This window comes from Parus major, chromosome 4, assembly GCF_001522545.3.
Source record: "Parus major isolate Abel chromosome 4, Parus_major1.1, whole genome shotgun sequence".
Lineage (NCBI taxonomy): Eukaryota > Metazoa > Chordata > Aves > Passeriformes > Paridae > Parus > Parus major.
Window position 1 is genome coordinate 3,188,252 of NC_031771.1, and position 22,520 is coordinate 3,210,771.

The 22,520-nt window shown below is 50.3% G+C and overlaps 1 protein-coding gene across 5 annotated transcripts; it reads left to right on the forward strand.

Annotated features, from left to right (window-relative positions):
* Window positions 1-496: 496 nt before the first annotated feature.
* On the forward strand, window positions 497-22,058 carry PURG (purine rich element binding protein G). Of its 5 annotated transcripts, none has more exons than XM_033513588.1 (2): window positions 497-1,526; window positions 3,718-17,107. In XM_033513588.1, the coding sequence occupies exons 1-2, from the start codon at window positions 696-698 to the stop codon at window positions 3,862-3,864; spliced, it is 978 nt and encodes a 325-aa protein (XP_033369479.1). In that variant the 5' UTR covers window positions 497-695; the 3' UTR covers window positions 3,865-17,107. The 5 variants fall into 5 exon arrangements, with proteins under 5 accessions (XP_033369479.1, XP_015480877.1, XP_033369478.1 ...); XM_015625391.3 differs by having other exon boundaries at window positions 498-1,526; window positions 12,111-17,107; XM_033513589.1 differs by lacking the exon at window positions 3,718-17,107 and adding an exon at window positions 21,437-21,635 and having other exon boundaries at window positions 503-1,526.
* Window positions 22,059-22,520: the final 462 nt, after the last annotated feature.

Below are 22,520 nucleotides of genomic sequence, written 5' to 3' on the forward strand. Positions count from 1 at the left end.
GGGGCACTTGGGGGCCAGGGGGGAGGGCAGGAGAGCAGCACTGGGGGCAGTACTGGGGACACTGGAGGGGAGTGAGGGCACCGAGGGGCAGTCCTGGGACAGTGAGGGGCCAGGGAGGCAGTGGGGCAGTCCTGGGGGGAGGAAGGAACTGAAGTCCTGGAGGCACTGGGGCAGGAGATGCAGCCGTGGGGGGGCTCAGTGGGTAGCGGGGGGCAGGAGGGCAGTGCTGGGGGAACCCCAGTGCTCCCCCCCCTGCCCTGGGACAGGATCAGAAGGGGTGATGGAGGGCGAGCACAGCGATACGGGGACAAACCCTGCAGAGGGGAGCTGCAGCCCTGGGAGAGGGGCGAGTGCCCCCCGAAACAGGGCACCATAGCCCACCCCCGTGGGGCAGCTGGAGGGTCTGCGGTACCGCAGGGGCAGGACAGAGGGGCTGCCGGGCAGGGAGTGCTGCCGGGGAGTGCCGCTGGAATCAGGGCTCCCTTGTCCGAGAGCCGGAGCACGGCAGGGAAAGAAGAGCGCCCGGGATCCTCGGGCTGCGATGCTGCGTGCCAGTGGCAGCAGAGAGGGATGCATGAGCCTTTGTAGGGAGGGCAGCGCCGAGCGGAGCCGCTGCCGAGGAGCTGAGCAGGCCCCTGGTGCTGATGTTGTCATCTGTGTCTCTGTTGTGTATTATTTCCAGCTGATTGGTAAAGATGGAAAGAGGAAGAGGAGGAGGAGGAGGAAGGAACCTGGGAGGCTCTGGCCTGCACAGGAACATTTATTCCCAGTCTCAACAGCAGTACCACTACCCGGCCTCCTCCCAGGGGAGCTGCATGGAGATCCAGGAGCTGGCCTCCAAGAGGGTGGACATCCAGAAGAAGCGGTTTTATCTGGATGTGAAACAGAGCTCCCGCGGCCGCTTCCTGAAGATTGCCGAGGTCTGGATAGGAAGGGGCAGACAGGACAACATCAGGAAGAGCAAGCTGACCCTCTCCTTGTCCGTGGCTGCCGAGCTGAAGGACTGCCTGGGAGACTTCATCGAGCACTACGCGCACCTGGGCCTGAAGGGCGGCCACGGCCACCGGCACGAGCACAGCAATGACAAGGAGCAGCATCCCCGGAGGCGGCCGCAGCACCCGCCGCCTTCGCCCCCCGTGTCCGTGGGCTCCGAAGAGCCGCCTCACAGCGTCCTCAAAACGGAGTACATCGAGAGGGACAACAGGAAGTACTACCTGGACCTGAAGGAGAACCAGCGCGGGCGCTTCTTGCGGATTAGGCAGACCATGAGCAGGGGACCTGGCATGATGGGTTACTTTGGCCACAGCTTGGGACAGGAGCAGACGATCGTCCTCCCGGCGCAAGGGATGATCGAGTTCAGGGATGCTTTGGTCCAGCTGATTGAAGAATACGGCGAAGGGGACATAGAGGATCGCCGGGGGGGAGGCGACGAGCCCCCGGAGCTCCCCGAGGGCACCTCCTTCCGAGTGGACAACAAGCGCTTCTACTTCGACGTGGGATCCAACAGGTACGGCATCTTCCTGAAGGTAAGTGAGGTGAGGCCGCCCTACCGTAACACCATCACAGTTCCGTACAAAGCGTGGACACGGTTCGGGGAAAATTTTATCAAGTACGAAGAAGAGATGAGGAGAATTTACAACAGCCATAAAGAGAAAAGAATGGATGCCAGAGGGGACAGTGGTGAAGAGCAAGAGGGTCTGGAATAGAGTGCATTGGACAATTAACCAAACAAAGCAAGCAGAAATTGGTGAGAGGGACTGACCTATAGTAATTCCAAGTTGCCCCAGTTTTTTGTAAAGTCCTTTTCTGGTAGTTCTTGCTAACTCCAGTACATGATGTTATAGGAGTCTGGTTGTCACGTTAAACTATGCCCAAAACATCTCCATGTGTCTTAGGAAAGGACCAACCTCCCGAGTCCGTATGAGTCAGCTGCTTCGAGTGTTGGAGACTGTGGAAGTACGAGTATCAGCACAAACAAAATCCGGCACCCTGACCTTTAAATAGTCTAGAAAAGGCTTGTGTTGCACTTAAACACGATACAAAAGTACCCCCACCCTGAACCTTATGATGAAATGTATCAGTTTCTGCTTATCACCAGTTTTTCAGGACTGGCTTCTGCCCGTGCTCAGTCCAAAGGCTGAGCAGCATTGCCATAGAGCGTTTATGGCAAAAATCAGCTCCACGTGAATCTCTGGTCTGTGTGTGAGGAGGGAGAGAGGTTTTAAAGTTGGCATCTCCTGGTTATTGAGTTGGAAACAATAGTCTGTTTATGGGTAAAATCTCCATAACCGGTCAGACCTCGGTCACGTGCCGGTGAAGGGCGGAAGATCTGTCATTCATTCCGTAGTTTTGTGCTGACCGGATAACCTGAGTATCCCAGGACAGCGGAGTGCTCAGCCTTCTGAATTAATGGCAGTGAATAATAACCCACTCCTCATCTCCGTGTTCTGCCCATTAGAGGCTGGTGATCTTTTCTTTTTCTTATTTTTTTTTTTATTTTTAATGTATTTTGTCAAAAATTTCAGAAGGTATTTTTGTATTGGGCGTTCCAGCAGGCGATTGCGGAGCGGGTGTTGGGAGGTGGAAGGAATGCCGCGACCGAGGCTCCCAGATGATGGGCTTCTCTCCCAGATTAATGCGGTTCGGGATGTTACCTGGGCGAGGAAAGCATTTGGGTGATTTCCTCCTCCTGCCATGTGGAAGACCTTTGGGGTGTTGGGAGCACTGCTGGATTCGTGTAGAAGGGCATCTCTCCCATGCTCACCCGTGGTGCGTTTCGGAAGCTCTGGTGGATTTTCTGTTGTGTTGATTGTGGGTGGTGTTGGGGAGACAACATCCGTGCCCTGCCATCACCGCCTTCCCCCCCTGCTCCGAGCTGGAGCTGTCCTTGAGCGGCTCCAGTCCCGATCTCGCCTGCCCCAAGGTTTCGATGTCATCCTGGAGTCTTTGTGATGTAAATTTTAAATCTCATGATATTAACTCTCTGCCTGGAGGGCAAATGTGTGCAATTACCTGGTTGGGAGGTTGATGAAAGATTCTGTGTTTCTTAAAACATGAATATTTATAACATAAGGGGCTTGTCCAGCCTTTGGGCGACCAGCTCCTTCCCCCTGAACCAGCGGGAGTTTGATTGAGCTCCAGGTACTTCTAGTAGCGTGTTGCTCACCTTTAAGATTGTTTTAAGCAGGCATTACCATGTCTGATCAGATTATTTGTAATCACTCAAATTGTTTCATTGCAGAGTGGCCTAGTGTGCATGTGGACCAGCTCTTTTTCCATGCAACCATGACCTGTTTTATGTTTCAACCTTTTGAGAAACATCTTTATCTCCAACCAGACCGTTCACCACTCTGAGTCTGGAGCCACCTGCACACTGCATGGCCACGCTCAATCCGAATGCTGTTGCCTGTTAATGTCATAATGAGAAAGGTTGGGGAGACAGGGTTGGGAACCAAGAGGATAATCTGGATTTTAGTTTGGGTACTAAAACTAGTCAATCTGTTTTAAGTTTAAAAAAAAGGAAAAAAAAATAAAAAAAAAAATAACAGCTTGCACCAAAGTCACCAAAGAACCTTTAGGAAAATGTTACAGTTGTGACAAGAAGTAAGAAAGTTAATTTCACTGTTTTAGGTGATTCCCCCTTTAAGACCACATATAGCAGTTACAGCAACCAAGCCTTTGGCTTAGTGTCAAAAACTCCCATCCCTTTCTCCATAGGTTGCTCTTTCAGGTCCCTTTTCAAACCTGGAAGAGAAGTTTTCGCTCCATCACTCGAACAGCCAGTGGACCGCGATGAATCAACGGGAGTTTTGCGGGGTACTGGTTCATCGTAGCTCTTACGGCTTCGGTCCCAAATGGTTTTAACAGGTCAATTAAAAAAACCCATAAAACCCCACGTTAAAAGTTAAAAGTACTTTTTACATCCTGTTAGGTGTGAAACCAGAATTTAGTGAATGAGTCGTCGATGCGTACGTTAGCGTATCGCTGACTGCTGCTGCCCGTCACAGTGCCTGAGGTAAAGAATTCACTTCTAGTCCAACAAACCGGAGCTATGAATGTACGAACTTTTTACGCTCTCCTTCCCCTTTCTGTGTGGCGTTCCTCCCCTGTGAGCTCGGCATCTCCCATCCCTGCCCGCCTTTGCCTCGAGGGATCGTAGAAGCTCCTCGGTTGGAATTAGCCCGAGTGGCCACGTGTGTTGTAAGTGCTCATGCCTTCCCTGTGTTCCCGTAGTGTTGGTGAGGAAATCGGTCATGATTGGAAAGGGATGTTTTCTTCACCGTTTTCAAGGGAAAAAAAGATGCAAAATTGCTTTCCTCATTGCTGCCCATTTTTTCAAAAACCCCTTTATCTTTCGTTAATGAATTGGCCTTCCAATGCCATTAGTTTGTCGTAAATATCACCCAGGAATCCAACAACTGCTGGCTACCGGGCCGGCCTGGGTTCTGGCACGCTGTTATCCCGTAGGATCCGCTAATGCATTTACTCCCCTGGCACGGGATGCACCTTAGTATCCGAACCCGGATCGGGATCTTCACGTTCGTTGCCGATCGCTCGTGGGTAGACCAGCGGCCGTGGGTTTCCATCGCAGTGGAAAACGGCGGCGTTGGCGGGTGTTGGGTTGGACGGATAACGGCTTTCCGCGCGGTGGGAAGCAGATGTCGGGTTGGAGGGTGGTAGGGATGCACTCGGAGCGTAGCAATGCAAGACTTGAACGGCGAGATTCGGAAACGGGTTCCTTTGTATTTTCAGCAGCGCGTCTTCAGCTTCCCAGAGCAGTGACCACGCGGGCTTCTGGTGCCCAGAAGGGCCCAGCGAGATGCTCGGGAACACTGAATCCCTGATGTGTTTTAAATGTTCGTTCCTGACGCCCTGAAACTGCCATGTCCCTTAAACTTGAGAAAACACAAGCTTATTTGCACTAGAAAGAACGGCCAAAAACAATCCTTAGGAGGACAGGGTGAAGAGCACCGGTCTGAACCTCTTTTTCTCATAAGAGAATTTCCTATTCAAGCCCTCACCTCTGTTTCAAAATTGTATGGTCCCGGCAGAAAGTCTGTCCGTTGAATTATTAAATCCTAATGCACTTTATATTGTGTAAATAATACTAGGAGCAGCACATTTCTGCTCCCGCTCCGGTAAGGGGATGCTTTGGTAACGTAGTCTAATGCTGAGAGAAGCCGTCTCCTGCATGCACGTGTCTGTTAGAGACCTGTTGATCCTGCTTGGTCCAGCTCCGCTCGTACGTTAGAAGAGGACGGGCGCTGTGTCGAGGGTCCTCTCATACCACCAAGGGTGGGATGATGATTTGGTTTTTTAAATTGCAGTCTGCAGAGCTGCTGAGCGTCCTCGCCTCCGCCACCGCAGCGGCTCCTCGCCCCTTCTGCAACCGCGGGCCCCCCGTGTTGCTGTTGAGGCTTAAAACCGAGCTTTAGCTTGACAAAGCCGAGTCCAGCAGCTGCCTCGTACCTGGCTTTCCCTGCTGCTGGTGCAAAAGGAGGGGTGGTCCCTGAAAAGCTTATCCCGCATGGAAGGGGCTGCGGGGGCTTCCCCTGCCTTGCGGCCGGGGCGATGTTGTGTTGGGTCCGGCCCATGGAGCCGGCTTTCCTGGCAAAGTGCAGAGCTATGGAAGGGTTGGGGAAGCGTTTTGCACTGGCGTGGAGAGGGCGACCCGCCGGGCGCTGCGGGGGGAACGGCCAGACCCTCCCTGGTGGGCTCCTCGTGTGCAGCCTGGATGGACGATGGACTTTACCCAGCGAGAAGCTGCAGCGGTTATTGGTATCTACTCGTCGTCGTAAGTGTTTCTTATCTGTATCCGATATATACCGATTCATATCCACGTATAGGCATTAATATATTTATGTGAGTATATTGTAGCCTGTAGTAGCTCGTAGCGAAATAATCTTATTTATCTGAAGTGCAGTCTGAGGAGGGGACGTCTGCTCCCACCACCGGTCTGGATAAACAAGTTATTCCACCCAGAGCTGGGTGCGAGCCCTTGGCCGCGGCCCTCGTAAGAATTCCGTAGGTTCCCGGCAAGGCTGCGAGGGAAAGCGTAGTTAAAAGAAGGCAAAGCTCTTCCTTGGAGGCGTCGTTGAGGCGAGGTGAGAGCTGTAAAGAGGCGGCTGCCGGCCACGTCGTGTCTCCATGCCATTTTACAACCCCTGGCTCTGCAAGTCTGTACTGCCATGTTCATAAAATCCCGAGCAGAAGTATTAAAATCCCATCCTTTATACAAAAAAAGACCCCCCCAAGCGATTACCAAAATCAATGTCAGCGCTTTTTTTTTTTTTTTTCCCCCAGCTACAGATGTCCTAGTCTGATAATTGCATCATTTTTTTCCCCCTATGGCCTATTGAAGTGACCTACACTCCCAGGGAAGGGAGCTGGTGGTGGTTAGGAAGCCTTCTGCTCGTGTGACTTGCAGCCCTGTTTTCCAATTCTAGTAATTTTTATGGTAGAAAGGAGTATATTACTGTGTATTTTTATTGGGTGGATTTTGCACCGGGTCAAAAATTACGTCGTAAGCGTTTTCAGTTCCATGGCATTCCCACTTTTGCTGTACATGCACTAGATATATGGCATTTGTGAAAGAATTCCTGAAGAAAATTAGACCTTGGGTTTCATTTTCTATGCTGCTTACTCCGAAATTAAGTTGCCCTTTATTTTTAATGACTTAACGTGTTGTGATGTCTAAAATTCACCTTTGCCCTCCTACCCCTCCGTTCCTTTCAAGTGAAGGTTGTGTTTGAAACGAAAAGTTCATTCAGGAAGGAGCGGAATTAAAGGCTACACCTACATAAGCTGTGCCCAAGCGAGGCTGTCGCATCACAGCCTTTGCCAAAATGGATTGTTTTTGCAAAATGATCTGGTCTTGCCTAAAAATGGCCTGATCCTGTCACGGCCACAGGAAACAAGCCCCGGCTAGGGAACAAGGTGCTTTTGGATTTGGGGGATTTGGAAGAAGCTAAAGCCAGGTCTTTTGCTGTTCCGTTTCTCCAAAACCTGCAGAAGCCTTCATGGGCTGACATCAATTTTTCTTCCTAATATTTTGTCAGCCTGTGTTCAGTTCCCCACCTGCACCTCAATAAAGGCAACAGTATTCTAAAGCATCAAGGTGAAGTAAAATATCAAGAACTCCTGATAGATGACATGGATTAAAAATTGGTTTTCCAGAAATGTCAAAGCATAAATTGAGGTTTTATAAGCCGGATGTCGTTTTGGCATTTCTGTGATGGATGTAATTAGATCGCTCCTTCCCCATGCGGAGGGAGGCATCACGCGGAACCCGAACCTGCAGCCTCGGGGCTCTCTCGTGTGCACCAACTTCTGGAGAGGTGCAGGTGCCTGCTGGCTTCTCGTGTGTGGTGGATGTGGCTGCCTTCCTACTGGCCTAGCCTCGAGGGGCCTGGCTGCCCCCCCTATAAAACCATCATTAACGGCTTGCTAATTCATCTTCTTAATTGCTAGGCTGCACAGAAACGCTTGGAGTGGCACATGGAAATTGCTAGCTCTGCACAGAGTCGAAACTTAAAAAGGCCTGTTCTGTCTTTCAGGGGTTTTAGACCCATCCAACACACCAGTATTAAACGGGGAGGGATAGCGGCTCCTGCCTCGGAAGCGTTGGTTGGACACGCAGACAGTCGGACGGATTTCTTGACCGCAGTGGGGGAAATCCATCCTGCATGCGGGAGTTTGCATCTGTTCTTCGTCGTGATCATTTGCCACGCAGAGATTAATTGGAGGCAAAGATGGCCCTCGGTGGCGGCTGCTGGCAGCCAGAGAAAGCCGAGGCTTCGTGCCCGGCCCCGCTCGGCACCGCGCTGGCACAACATCTGTGAATTCGTGTGTGGGCACAAATGAACGCAGAGGCGAGGGAGAGAGGAATATTAGAGATATATATGCACGGACATATCGCAAATACTCGTTTTCCCCCCGTTTCCAATAGGTCTTTCCCTTGGAGATACTAAAACGCTATCCATCGTCTACTCTCTTTCCCGTATCGGAGACGTTCGCCGTGCAATAGGAGCGAGATGGGTTTCACAAGCAATATCAACATACTCTACTACTAACCTTAAATCCTTACACTGCAAAGCGCGTGCAACAGAATCTGCATTTCAAAACAGCAGAGAGTATGTGGGATAAAAGACACGGGTTAACCCCAGGCTCTTACGAGTATTCCCATCTGGTCCTTGTTGGGAGCACATGTTGTTGGCACAATGCAGAGGGAGAGGGGGAGTAAGAGCAGAGATAAGTGCTTCCCACCGAGGCAGAAGAACGAAAAGGCAGGAGGGGGTGGAGGGAAGTGAGGACAGGATCCGTGCTCCAGGGAATCACAGAGCATGATGATGGTTTAATCCATAGTAGCAGGAATGGGCGGCACTTTTGGCACCGGAGTCCCACAGAGCTGGGGTGGGAGACGCAGAGCCTGGATCCTAATGCTTTACTCAGGGACCAGGGTGGTTCTCTTGGGCTGCTTCTCTTTCCTCTTTGGGTTCAGTAACATGCTCTGCAAGTGTCTAACAAATGCACTGGGGCCAAGCTTGTCCGATGCGTGGAGTTACTGCTTCCACAGCTCGCCCTTTGAGGCTCACGTGGCTTGGCTCTTGGGAGGCCCGTCCAGGAATGCCTGCAGCAGCTTAGGGGAGCACTCAAGTGTTGGTGGCCTGTAAGGTTTGCTGATGCCATCCCAATTTATGGATGCTTGCGTGTGTTTTTCACCACAGCCTTCCTCCGCACGCTACATCAGCTGCCTCCCGCTCCAGGAACGAGCGATGGAGTGCTGTGTGTATCCATGGGGCAGCTGCTCTTTTCCATCGCTCAGGAAAAGGCTTGGTGAAGGCTGGAGGGGATCAGAGGGGGAAAGAAAGTGGCTTTCAAGAAGCAATCTCGTGCCTGCCTTGGCAAAGGGGTTTGTGTGGTTTCTAACAAGATCCTGCGGATGATCTCCGCTTGTACTGCCTTCGCTTTCCTGGGCCTGCCACTCTGAGGTCTGAGGTGCAGCAGGGGTCGGTGTCAACAGCTGTGGAAAGCTGTGCTTTGAACCAGTGAAGTGCTGGAGTAATTGCCTGGGAAAGCTGTCAGTGTGTGGAGCAGGGCTTCCTGATAATGGAGATGGGATCGCTTTGGCTTTATCCTGCCTGTGCCTGTGTTCTCCACCACTAAAAGGGGGTGGACGATACCTCCCTACCTCAAAGGCGTGTGAGAGTTCCTGCGATGATCTGATGCTGATCGATGCCAATGATACCCGAAAGCGAGACAGGGAGAAATTTGGGATGAAATGTAGTGTTTGGAAGGTGTCTTGACTCTAAACTGGAATTTGCAAGTGCAAGGGTGCCTCTAATGGTGCATTTCAGGGCTGGGTACAGAGCAAAAAGCATCCATATTTTTCCCAAGTTGAACAACCTGGAAGAAATCTGCTCTTTGAAATCTCTCATGCTGGATATTCCCAGTTTCCCTCCCTAAGCTATGTCACCCTACTTCCTCTCAGATTCTTTTCCTGCTGTCCAGTCCACGTGTCCCTTGCTTCCATCTAATTCTATTGCTCTTTGCCTTACAGGCTGTGCTCTCCAGAGGAGTTATATAAACAATTTGGTTTCTTCCCTGCTGCGGCTCTTAGACATAATTAAAGGCTGTTGTCAGGTCTCTTCTGCATCCTTTCCAAAGGAGATACAAAACCTTCCACCAAGGGTAATTTTTAGCCCTGGTCGTATTCTCGTTGCTTTCTGATTGGTTTGTTCAGTCACAAATGTAAGGAAAGCACTGAGTGACAATACAAGCTCCCTGTGCCAGCATGTTTGGAAATACAGGTTTTCCCTTATGTTCCTCAATCTCCCGGGATTGTGTGTTGTCATCACATGAAGAGTCACAGAAATATTGGCATGAACTTCTCCTCAGTAACATTTTTAGAGAGTTTTGTGTGGATCCAGCCAGAGAGGAGCCCCTCCTGTCCCACTCAACATGAATACATGATGTAGATTCATCCCAGCAGCATCCAGAAGGGCGTTTAGGCATATGACCAACGCGTGTCGGGCAGCTATTTCTTCCCTCCTCTTCCTAGGGAAAAGGCTGGATGTGCCAATGCAGCCCTGGTATTTTTAACATAAATGAATTATCCCTGCTGTTCCGTGTTAAGGGGTGAGCTGGAGCACGTCATGTGCTGGCAGCACGAGAGCAAACCTCAGGGCTCGCAGGGAGCCGAGCCTGGCGTTGGCGTCACTCCCACCGCTTCCCTTGGCAACTGGTGTTGAGCAGGAGCCCGTTTGTCTCTGGAAGTTCCCCCTGGACCTGTTGCTGTTTGGCAAATTGTCATTTTTGCTTTGGGCCTGGAGGAGGCTGCTGTGCTGCTGCCTGGCTGGGAAGTACCTGATGTAAAAGGAGTCTCTCTCTCTCCTGGGAAGCTGGCAGGGGGAATCTAAAGCCGGAGACCTTAGGCTTTGGGAGAGAGGTGACGGAGCAGTGCTCTGGAGGAAATGCAGCTCAGCGTGCAGTCAACAGATGTGTTTTCTCTTTGGGTTGTCTTCACGACAGCTGCTTGTTCTTTCCTTCTAGATGTTTGAACAGTCCTGACATCTCCATAGGGCTGCATAGAACAGGAATTTGTGAGGGAACTGAGCTGCCTCCAAGGACAGTCTCTCTCCTGAGACTCCAATGAACATGGCAAAGTGTTTGAAAAGCGGAGCATCGTGCTGGTGGCACTTTTTAGAAAGAGTTTTTCCCAGGTAGATGTCACAACAGGGGTGAGCAGAGGTTACTGACAGCCAAGAACAGAGGGCAAGGGTTTGATCTAGTTCTTGGCAGTAGGATTTATCCTAGATTTGACAACTCAGTTAGTGTGCATATCCCTGTAGCAAGTGATGAAGTTTTTCAATTTAAGCATTTCTAATAATCTCTCCCATCCCGGTAAAATCAGGGAAAGAGTTTTTTTGGCTGAAATGTTCACCTGTAAGCTGAGAACAGGCGCCATGTTTCACAAGGTGAACCAAACTTCAGTGCCTCTTACCTCAGAGCATATCCCATAAGCTGGCATTTTATTTCTTTCTCCGTCTGGTTGCAAAACCTCAAGGTCACTAAAGCAGCACAGGCAGAAAGCCCTGTAGGGGTTTATACGGCTGAGTGCGTAGGGACATTCTCCTCTCGCTTTGCCGGCAGGGCCGGATCCTGCTCGTGTTGTTCCTTTTCCCTGTTGGATCACCAACAGTTCATGTCTCGTGCATGACCTGGCTTGAGGGCCCTAAACCTCTTTTTTTCTTAGAAGTTCAGCATCTTTTTCCTATGTTTTTTGTTATGAATCCCTCTGGAAATGTTGTGCAAAGCCCGAATGTGCCTTGGTTCCCTCCCTCACCGTGCGTTTGCTAACTGCTGCAGACGATGTAGGACAAAAAGATGTGGAGCTGGTTATATTTTCCCCAGACAGTCGTTTTGCTCTGTGTCTGTTTTGGTGTGTCTTGGCCTTAACCATTCCAGGGATCCTGTTCCTCAGCTCCCACGCGCTGTTGCATGGGCGGTGGGGCTCTGGCAGGTGTTACCTCTAGGCTGGGGCAGATGCTTGGGGTGAAGCTGCAGCAAAGCAGGAGTTTTTTAACCCTGCAGTCAGCCCTTCCCTCAGGGATGGTTCCCAGGTGGAGTAGGGTTGTGTGGACCAGTTTCCTGGGGCAGATTTGATCCTGTGCTAGTGGCAGACTCCGCCGCTTCCTCCGAGCAGCCGGCGCGCACCATCTCGCTTGTAGGCAATGTCTGACAGCTTCCCCAGGGATGAGCTTTGCTGCATCTGCTGTGAGTGCTGCTCTGAGCTCAGGCTCTTCATTCCCACCACAGCTCAGTGGCATGCCTGGATCCTTTGTTATGTGTAACCTCAATTTGGTTTCTTTGAGCAGTGCCAGGATTTCATTCTCCCCAGGACATTTAAATGGGGTGCAGAGTAATTAGAGTCGCTTTTCTCTGCGTGTGTAATTGCAAATGCTTCCAAATCAGTTTAGGAATCGACCCAGGGGTTTGATGTGGGTGAGTAAATTCAGGCACGTGGGATGAGCGTGCCCACAGCAGAGCGGGCATGAAGATGTGGAGATAAGAGCTGTGCCTCTGCCAAGCTCCTGTCTACTCTCTTGCAGTCCTGTACTGACTCCGGTTGCTGCAGTGGGAGCCACCGGGACCAGCGACCACCAGAGCCTGCCCACGAGACCTGGGTCAAAGTGGCGGCAGACACCTGAGCTAGGCAAGGGACCGCCACCCACAGGTATTGTGTATCCCATTATAACTCAGAGGGAAGATGTCCACACCTTTATCCTGGATAAACCACAGGAGCCCAACTCTTTCATCCTTCCTTTTCTGCCTCTTGGACTTTCACCTCTCGCCTGCTGCATTCCCTCTGGATACAGGCATGTCTGTCCTGGGATCAGCGTGTGCCAGCACGCAGTGTGCACGTAATCCTGCTGCATCCCGGCCTCCATCCGTAGCAGCATTTATTGCTGGTGTCAGCACAGTCATCCCTCAGCGCTGCCAGGGGTAACCCTTGGAGCTAGCCACTGATAAGTTCCTTCTGGCTGTCTTACTGAAAAAAAAAAAGAAATAAAAAAGAGGAGGAGGGAGGTGCTGTAGTTGCCTGATGAACATTTTCATGGATGCTGCCAGCTTTTTACTGTGGGTTACCTTGGTGAAGGCATATTACAGAGACTTTTCTTTTAAAAAGAGCTTAAAACCGTCTGTTTGGCAGTGCTTTGTGTTTTGTGCTGATCTGTGTGAAACCCCAAGAAAACCCCCAATCCAGAGGTGGTGCCCACTTAACTCCTGCCTGTGGCATCAAGCTGCAGTTTAGCCTGTTGCTTTTGACACCTCTCCCCCGCTCTTAGGAGGCACCTTCTAAAGCTGGGATAACCTCCCTAAACCTCCTTCCTCAGGCTCTTCACAGAGGGAAGTTTGCCCTCTTCCTCCCCACTGCAGCCCTCGAGCTGTTGCAATAGCCCTCTCTCCTTGTTCAAAACCACGCCGGCCTCTTCCTCTCAGCGAGGCTGAAGATGCTGTGCAGAACAAAACAAGCAAGAGGCCACAATATGGGGATTTTTCACTTGCCTCAGCCTAAAAACCAGCCTCCTCCAGGCTCTCAGTCTTCCAAGAGCTTCCCACCTTTCTAGCCAAGCGGTTTGTTTGCTAGAAGAAAAATTGGTAGCTTTGTGCTAGCAATAACTGAAGTCCCCTTTCACTAGCGCAGGCATTTTCTCCTTTGAATTCTGTTTGAATGCAGAAACTATTGTGAAATGAGAGCGGTAATATCGGGAAAGGGGAAAGCAGAGTGTTCCTCTGGATAGGGTTTGATACAATTTGAAGCTGCTTGTGGAAGATTGGCTGGCAGGTAAACTGATTTGGGCTAAAAAAGCAGGTGCTGGTAAAGTGTGTTAGTGACTCTTCAGCAGGTGGTCCAAAATAGCTTTTTTATGGTCTCTGACCTCTAGGAAAGATAACCGGATTTTTGATCTTAGATTGAAGGGACAATTTCTGCTGGAAGAGACCTGTGTTCTTTAGAAACCATCCCAGGCTGGCATTTACTGTCAAAAACATTTCATGGAAGCGGACAGAAAACAAGTGAAAAATCACACGTCTGAGTCAACCCCAGGCAAGCCTTGCAGGGCGCTGTCGCTGAGGTAGCCAACCATCCAGAATTCAGGATAGATCCCCGTTGCCACCCACCCTTCTGGTGGTCCCTGGCCACCAAAATTCCCCATGGACACCTGTGGAGGTGTGATTAGTCAGGAGCTCCTGGTTTGGCAGCATCCTGGGCTTGATCAATGGGCTGTAGAGGTGTCGTGGCCCCAAGGAAAAGCGTTCCACTCCAACATTCCCGCGTTGTGTCGGAGCTGCGGCGCCGTACCAGGTGGTGGCTGCTGAGGTGGGTATTGAGTTAGAGGGGTGCGTTTCCAGAGCAGTGCTTGGTCACCAGCTGTTGTCCAGGACGCCGTGGGTTTTTGGTACAGCAGTAAAAAAAAAAACAACAAACCTTTTCTCTTTGAATTTCAAGTCAGGGGCCTGTTTTCTGCCAAGCTACCCCCCACCGTTTCAAATGTATTTTATTCTCCTTTTCTTTCCACTGGTCCCGTTCCGCTCCGCTCAACAGCTGCCGCATTTAATCCCAGAAGCTGCAGTTGGTAGGGAGCAAAGTGATCTCCATATAACCTCTCTCTTACTCATAAGCGTGCATTATGAAGCTTAACCGATGGTAATAAAATGTTTTGCTTTCAACATGCTGTCCCTGTGGTCCAATGTTCCCGTCTTCAGGCTCCATCGTTACGGCGGGGCGATGGATCGGAGCTGTTCAGCTGCTCCCCAGGAACGTGCCTGGGAATGCTGGATGTAGGCCTCATGGATACCCAGCCAGGAGAGATGGAGAAGGTGGAGCAGAGCCCTTTCCGTGGGTGGTGGCGTCCCCGGGTGGAAGCAGCTCTTGGAGGAAGATCGTGTCTTGGCAGGCGAGGAAAGAGGCGCTGGGGGTCTTGCTTGGCCGAGACCCAAGTGCAGGTTTTCCCGTCTCCGTAAGATTGTCTGGCAATGCAATCTGGTGTGAGAGCCTCTTCGGGGACCGCGGCGCTACGTAGGGGGAGCGGGAACAGATTGCAGTCCTGCTGCTTGGTCGGGTTTTCTTCATCCCTTTCACAACCACTCTGCGGGTTCATGGCTTTATTTGGCTTCTTGTGTTTCCTGCCTGCTAAAAAAGGGCATTTTCATGCCACCCTGCACGATGGATGTTTCCGTCCAGGCGGGAAAAAGGATGTTTCTCATCCACATTTAAGTAACCATACAAAATGTGGAAAGTCTGCTTTAGGAATTTCATTTTTGTTTACACGCCATTGATGCTTTTATTAAAAGCATCTTTTCACATATAAATAATTTAGAGGTCATATGATTTTCCTGCTCTAAACCCAAAGCAGGGATTTCAAAGCAGGGATCTCCAAGCATCATTTCTGTGTCACGGTGGGTTGCATCAGCCCTAGAGCTGTATTTTTGTTGAACAGGACGGGGTTTTTCCATAGCTGAGGTTTACAGCGTTTGGTTTCAAAGAGGAATTTCCCAGACAGAGCCCCCCAGAAGGTATCAGAATACATGGCTTTGTCAGGCAACGATAGCAGCTTTTTTCTGGAGATTGCCATTTTGTAAATAAGCTTCTTCTCGAGCAGCAGCACGGCTACAGCTAGGAAAGATGGATGATTATTTCTTCCCAGAATGGGTCTTCCGCTGCAGGATCTGGTTTTTATTGCGATAATTAGCATAGAATTAAAAATGGCCCCGCATCTTCAGCTTGCACTGTGCTGCCTCTGGTACCGAGCAGTCTGGGATGGTGTTTTCCTTGGAAATAGGCTGTGTCTGGGAATCACTCGATTCACCACTGAAAACCAGTGCACGGATATCTGCAGCCTCCAATGCAGCAAAAGCCTCCGCCTCCAATTACTGCCCCTAATAAACTTTCCAAATCAGTTGTTTTTTGGAGACTGGAAAAGTTGCTGAGGATATTGAGGTGAAAATTTAATGCGGCGGCCGGAGCGGGATTTTAAAAATGCCTTTAAATTCTGGAGCTCGGGTTAAAGGTGAGGTCACGGGCAAGCAGACAGCTTTTTCTCTTAAAAAACCTGTAATAGCTTTTCTTTTTAAAAATTTAACAGGATTGCCAGCCCAGGTGGAGGGACAATTATTTAGGATTGTCACACATGGACGACAGTGTATCCGTAGGAGAAGCGAATGCGGCACGACGCGTAAACTTCCTTGTGAGAGCCGTGCAGGAAATTACTGTGCAATTGGACGCGGTGTCCTAGCATTAGATTTATTATCCACTTCCAAATCATCTGCCAAAAATCCTTTCAATCGGAAGGCAGGAAAGAACATGTTATAAAAAGACCTGGGAAAGGATTCGTTTTGGCACGGGCGTTTTCAGGCTGGTAATTGTCCATGCCTGCAGTGTTTGGGTTTGGTCTCAGCACCGAGGTCAACGCTACTTAAACCAAGCGTGATCCCCGTGCCAGGGTATGGCACGGGGTGAGATGTGCCAGCCTTGCAGGATCAGGCTTGAATACAACCCTGAATGATTCTTCCTTGCCCTGAGTCTCTTGCTCAGCAATTGCTTTTAATCCTGCAAGATTAGGGGAAAGCCGTGCTGTGCAAGCTGGTACACTTTTCCCCCTTGGGGGACTTGTTCCTTGCTGGGTGGCAGGGTCACGGCCGCATCCACGTGCGTGTGTGCATTCCTCAGACTGGATATATCTGTATTTGTCATTCCTGAAGTTTCTTTTCTCGATGGTGGACTGAGATGGTCGCGTTTCCCCGCCACGTACCTCGTTGCCCTCCTCACTGCGGGGCACTGCCTGTATCCCACTGCACTTCTCCAGCTCCCACGTCCTTTCCAGGCTCCTTTCTTTCCAGCTGGATGCCTGCAAAGGTGGATCTACATCCCTATCACCTGTATGCACAACCTTGCTTTTTGCATGTTAAATCCATGGCAGTAATGGAAATAAGTGACCTGAGTTTGTAGCTCTGTTTTTACTCCTGGGATATTAGTGCTGGAAAGCCATCTCCCTTGTGCTTGGTCTCTGATGAGAAACATGTCTGCAGCTGTACCTGCAGCATCCCCAGCATATCCTGCCAGCTCCAGCAAGTCAATACTTTTGACTTGAAAAGATCTTTCTCCATAAAAAGGATCCACACCCACCTTGGGCACACCAGATGTTGCCTTGTGAAACACTTGGTGGCAATGCATGCAGGGCCTGGTGAACCAGTTTGCTGTTCTGTGACCTTTTTTTGGGGTGCCTGCTGAAACACAGTGACAACTGGAGGTTCTGCTTTCCCCCCTTCTCATTCGTCACTTTTCTTTTGGGAGAAAACACCCTATTTTTGCCACTGCTGAGCTGCCAAGGGAAGGGGGCAGGAGGGCACTGCTGGAACACGTCCCTGCTTTCAAGAGCCGCTTCCAGCCCAGGGTGAGGACTGGGACCAGCACAGTCCTTGGCAGGGAGATTTCCTGCACTCTCTTTCCAGTGAGATTTCCTGCACCCTGTTCCCAGCAAGCGGAGCCATTGCTTTTCTAGCACGAGTGTAAAGGTAGGGCTGGGTGATGGAGCAGTTGGTGGGAAGTGTGTGTTGACTGGGATGAATCCTCCTTTCCCAGCCTCTTTCCAGGAGCGTGCTGATTCAAAGTCCTTCTCCGGAGCTTTTTTCTTCACAAAAATGAAGCGGGGCCATCAGTAACATCAGTGTTTACCAGACCACCTTCGTTGTCTCGTCCTTGCATTCGTTGTCCTTTGACTGGTAGAGTGGTTAAGAGAAACAAGCCAGCTTAATGCATGGTCAGAAAGCTACAATTAACAAACCACAAATAAGTAGGTAAATAGGCTAAGCTGTAAGATAGCGTGTAAGAGGAGGCAGTCTGCCTCTGTAAAGTGCATGATAAGCATCGGCCAAGCTTGTTGCAGACACTGGGCAAGGCTGCTTTCGCTAGACTTTGAGTATCCTAGTTGCAAAGGCTCGTCAGTGTTCCTAAAGGCTCTTGGTTTTGGAGTGGGGTCGTCTCTTGTTTTCTGTGCGCTGTGACCACTTGCTTCCCGAACGGGTTCGTAGTGATGGACTTAATGGAGCTGTTCTTTATAGTGACCTAAAAGGTGTCAGTCGTTTGCTCGTGTGTGTTCACAAGCTGAGCCGTGGCGTTGCGCGTCCCTCCGCAGTGGTGTGGTTTGAAGCACTTTTGGTGTGGCATGTGCAGTTGCAGTGCTGTCTGTTTTTAATTTCCCCCCACCCTGGGATGCCCTCCCCGTGTTCCCCCGTCTTTCGGACACTGAACCAAACCGACGTTGGGACTAGCACTTTAAGTACTAGTAGTCACTTTGCTTCGGACTAAACTGAGCACTGCACTTTTTTATGTACTGTTAGCACTGAGTTTGGAACTCTCTTCTTTTCCCCGTCTATTTCCCCTCCTTGGCGCAGTGTTAATGACCTAGGGGCCATCAGAAGAAAATGTTGAGCTGTGTTGGACCACTGTCTGGTGCCTGATTTCCATTACACATCCGTTAGCAATTTGATAGTAGGGAGTTTACCTACCCAAGCTTATTTTACACGACAGAACCAACACCTAAATCACTGAAGTCCAGGCAGACGTGGTTGTTGTAAACTTGGAGGTCACCTGGAGCCCCGAGCGCGTGGCTTTTAAAAACACCAAAGATAAGGGAAGGAGAAGTCTCAGAAGGGATTGGGATGGTGCAAGAGCATCTCCTTTCCTCCGGGAACTGAGCGGAGCAGGAGTCGCGGGGCAGACACTCCCATGTGTGGTGCGACACCCCGGTGAGTCCAGGGGCCGAGCCCAGTTCAAACCAGTCTGAGATCCTGGTACCAGTAAAGGCTGCGCTCAAGTCATTGCAATAAAAGCCGTCACTGTGCCTGCACTGGGAGTGCTGTTGGGATTGGTCGTGGGCTCCAACTGCAAAAGGTATTTTTAAGTGGAAAAGGTTTAGAAGATGGAGCATAATAGCCCTGAGGTTTGCTGTTGAATTTGGAAAGCGTTGTTAGGAGTTGATCAGCTCTCGTGTTCAGAGGCGGTTCAGATGTGCTATTCCTGTTAAATTCCTGTGGTATTCCCGTATGGAAGGCCAGGGATCAGAGCTCCCTTGCCAGCAAGAAAGCAGCAGGGTAGAGTTAGTAGGAAACATAGTCAGAAATCTCTAGGATTGGAAATGGGATGGTGATCCCTGGGATGCTGAATAATCTGGGTTTTGACGTCCCAAACCACCCACTCCTGACCAATTTGGTGGGGTTTTGCTTCTTTAAAAGCCCCCGTGGGTTTTCCATGGCAGCAAATAAATCATGGTGGGTGTGAGAGCTCCGTGTTCCCTTCACGCCGGGGTATCCGCACTTGGGACTGCTGCTCATCATCCTTGACGAGCCCACAGTCAATCCAAATCCTTCTCTGGCAATCCTCCGTGATGGGAGTTTCTCCCTGGTGACACTTGATGGATAAACCCTGCCAGCACAGCATGATCAGTGTGAATGCAGAGAAGGAAATTAGGTCTTCTCCTTCACTGCTGCTAGCAAGGGGCCGTCATGGAAATAACCTTCAGCAACAAAAAGAAATGGGCGTGTTGGGTTTCCCTGTTGCAGGAGATGGAGGAGTTTTCCTGAACAACTCCGCTTTTAGTGGCTGGTTTTCCTTCAATAGACCTTCAGGGGCTTGGGTATTCAGTGGCTACCCAGGATGGTTAAAAACCCCAAATCTTGAGCAGCCCCAAGTGTTATGCTCTTACATCCTCTATCACTGGATGTAAAAACAGAAATAGAATCCACGCTTTGGGTTGGTTTCGGGGTTTTTTCTTCCCCCCCCACCTACCCCTGCCCCCTCCACCAAATTATCCCTGCAAATTTAGCTTTAAAGAAATAGCACCAGGCAATGCTGCTGCTCTGTCTGAGCCCCCAAAATTACAGTGGCTGAGGGAACAGCCTCTTCAGAGAGTACCTCGGTGACTCAGAGCCCACATCCTGCTCACTGTCACCAGGATAAAGGCAAACCATTTAGGAAATTCCTGCGCCCCCCTCCCCTCCCCCAGCAAGCCCACCAGTCTCATTGAGTCCTTGGAAATAAACTTGGGAGAAAGGGGGAAGTGGAACAGGTATTTTTGTCTTGCTTTCCCCGTCAGGTGTAGTTTTTTGTCCCTTGGAGATGGCGTCTCATCCTTTGGGAAGGTGGAACGAAGCGTTTTTTCTCCTGCCCGTCACACTTGAGGCCTGAATGCAGATCCTAGCACAGCACCTTTTGCTCTGGAAGGGCCTTTTAGGTGGAAAAAAAAAGGATTTTTAGTTGTTTGGGTTTTCAGATAGCTCGTGGGAAGCGCATTGTAACAGCACACAGGTGGTGTTTTACCAACCTTTTCTGTTCCTCCAAGAGAGACTTTTTAATTTACTTCAGTAGTTTAGAGCTCGTTTCCTTGAAAGTCTTTTTGGACCCATGAAAATGCCCTTGAAATGAGTCAAGTTTATCAAAGCAAAATTGTGCACACACCCATGCACTGGCCTGCGTGTTCGTGCTTGTCTCCCTGGGTGTGTATACACATAGAGAAATATATTATTTCCCAAAACATTCCTTTTTTTAATTATTTTTTTTTTTTTTTTTTTGGGTTGGTTTGGTTTTTCTGGATTTGTTTTCCCCCACCTCCAGGATATTAACCAAAAGGTGTTTTAAAGTCATGGCATGAAAACTCCTAAATGTAAATCTGAGTACCTTGTGATGCTAATTAACAGGTTTTTTCCTGAAACTTTATGTGATGCTTAATATTTTCCTTAGGAAGTTTTGTTTAATGTTAGATCATTGTTCTGGAGGATGTTGGTCCTACTGGCATTAAACTAATGGAAATAAAATGCATGTGTTACAAGTGTAGAAACGGTGAAGAATTAAGTGTGAGCTTACTGTACGATACTGATTCTGTTTTCAAACAATCTGTTTTGCTGTTCAATAGTTGACATATGGAAATGCCAATGTACTGTAATTTAGCACTTTTCCAACGGACCCTGTTCTCACTACGCCTGAGGGAAGAAGCAGGTTTGGCTCGAGGCCGACAGAACGCAGCCTCTGAACCCATTTCTGCGAGTTTTGGCACCAGAACTGGCCAGGTGGAACTTGAGTTGGAGGTTTTGGCATCGGTTCGCTGGCTGGCACAGGGCGGAGCGGGGTGGCTCTTCCATCCCCCGTGGCCAAACCGGGACGATTGTGCAACTTGGTGTGGTGAAAGGTGTCCCTGCCCACGGCAGGGAGGGTGGAATTAGGTGATCTTTGAGGTCCCTTCCGTTCTGGGGTTCTAGGATGCCGTGATTTGGACGCAGCCCTCGCTGTGGGTGGATGGGCTGGTGGCACTGAGCTCCGCCAGCGCATCCCCCCGGGAGCCAGGCTGGCACAGGGCTGTCCGAGCTGGGGTGGGAGAGCAGCCTGAATCTGAGGGCAGAAGGGAGAGCCCACCAGCCACCCCTCTCCAGCCCAAACCCTCCTTTCCTAGTGCTAACAGGGTGCAAAGTGTTACTTGTCATGTACTGTACTGAAAGGGTTAATTGATCAGTGGCTGTATTGTACTGTATGAAAACTCATGAATTGCCTTGTATTGTTTCTAATGGACTGTTCCATGTCTCCCCACGGCCCATTCCCACGTTTCCCAAAGGACGCGTGTGCTCAGTTAGGTCCTCCAAACTCTCTGGTGCTAACTCCTCCGTATCCGATGGTGCTCCTGCGGACGCTAACTGACCACATGCCCGTCCCCGGCTTGAAGCTCACCACGTCTTTCTTGTCTGTTTGTATCGAGTCTCCCCCACACACACACCCCCCCCCACACACATGTGAGAAAAATTAAGGATAAACTTGAATTTGTTTCAAAGCCTCATTGACAATCTAATGTTTTCTATGTCTGCTTTTATTTTGGGATGGTTTTTCTAGAAAGCAGCCCGCCAGCACCTTCGCCCCGGGAGGGGATTTCGTCCTGTTCACTCCTCTGGCATTCCGAGGTGAGCTCCTCCCTCGCTGGCTTTTCAGGTTCAGCCACTGGAGGTTGAGCCATCAGGAGCCAGTGAGGAAGAGGAGGTGCAGGTGCCTTCAAAGATGCCCAACCCTAAAAATCATCTGGGATCCTCATGACTGCACGATCCAAACGCAGGTGGGTGGGCACTGAGGGTCTTGGAGGGGATGAACCCCGCCTTGCTTTGTGGCAAAAATTGGCTTTTAAGGAGAACGGAGGTAGAAATTTAGACTCCCAAAGACGCCTCCATCTCCTCCCAGCACTGTTTATCTCCGCTGGCAGAGGAGCCACCTCCCGAGCCTGAGGTTTTCCAGGTGACACACGCCTCGGGTGGCCCGAACAGGGCCATCCCCTCCAACCCCCTCCCACCCCCACCCCCCAGTGCGAGCTGCTTTTTGGACAAAATGAAATCTGACTATATTTTATATCGATTTGAAAACAAAGTCTGATATTTACCCCTGTTCTCAACTGAATTTGCATATTGTTGTTTGCCACGATATTTGTTCCGTCTTCAAATAAATTTGCTTACTTGTGTAGTCTTAACTGTCTGCTCTGATTCTTACCCTCAGATTTATCCCTGCTCCAAGGTGCCTGCACCACAGCTCTCCTCTGAGTGCTTCCCAGGGAGGCGAGAAGGAAATTTTTCCGGGAGGGGGAATCATTTCAGGCTGTAAATGTTTTACTCTCCCTTATCTCCCATTCATCTCCCCGGGGATTTTCAATTTGATGCCCTTTTCTCCCCCCCAGTCTTCCATCATCGGCTCCTTCTATCCGGGTAAGTGCGTGACAGAGGAAAGGCTGCGCCTCAGCCCCCTTCATTTGTGAGATTGAATTGTTGCTAACACATTTTATTCAGGGTGAGGCATTTCCGACGGCGGTGTTTTGCATTTGGGAACGGAAGGATTTATGGCTGCGAGCGGCCGAGAGCTCTGGGCATCGGCGTCGGCATCCAACGCCGGCTCTCCCTGCACATTGCATTAGCGAGACGTTGGCATCAGTCACCGG

Coding starts and splice junctions, on each gene's coding strand:
- PURG (XM_033513586.1), top strand. CDS start 696: ATGGAAAGAGGAAGAGGAGGAGGAGGAGGAAGGAACCTGGGAGGCTCT. Junction 1,508..21,436: donor TTCGACGTGGGATCCAACAG/GTACGGCATCTT, acceptor TGGTTTTTCTAG/AAAGCAGCCCGCCAGCACCT.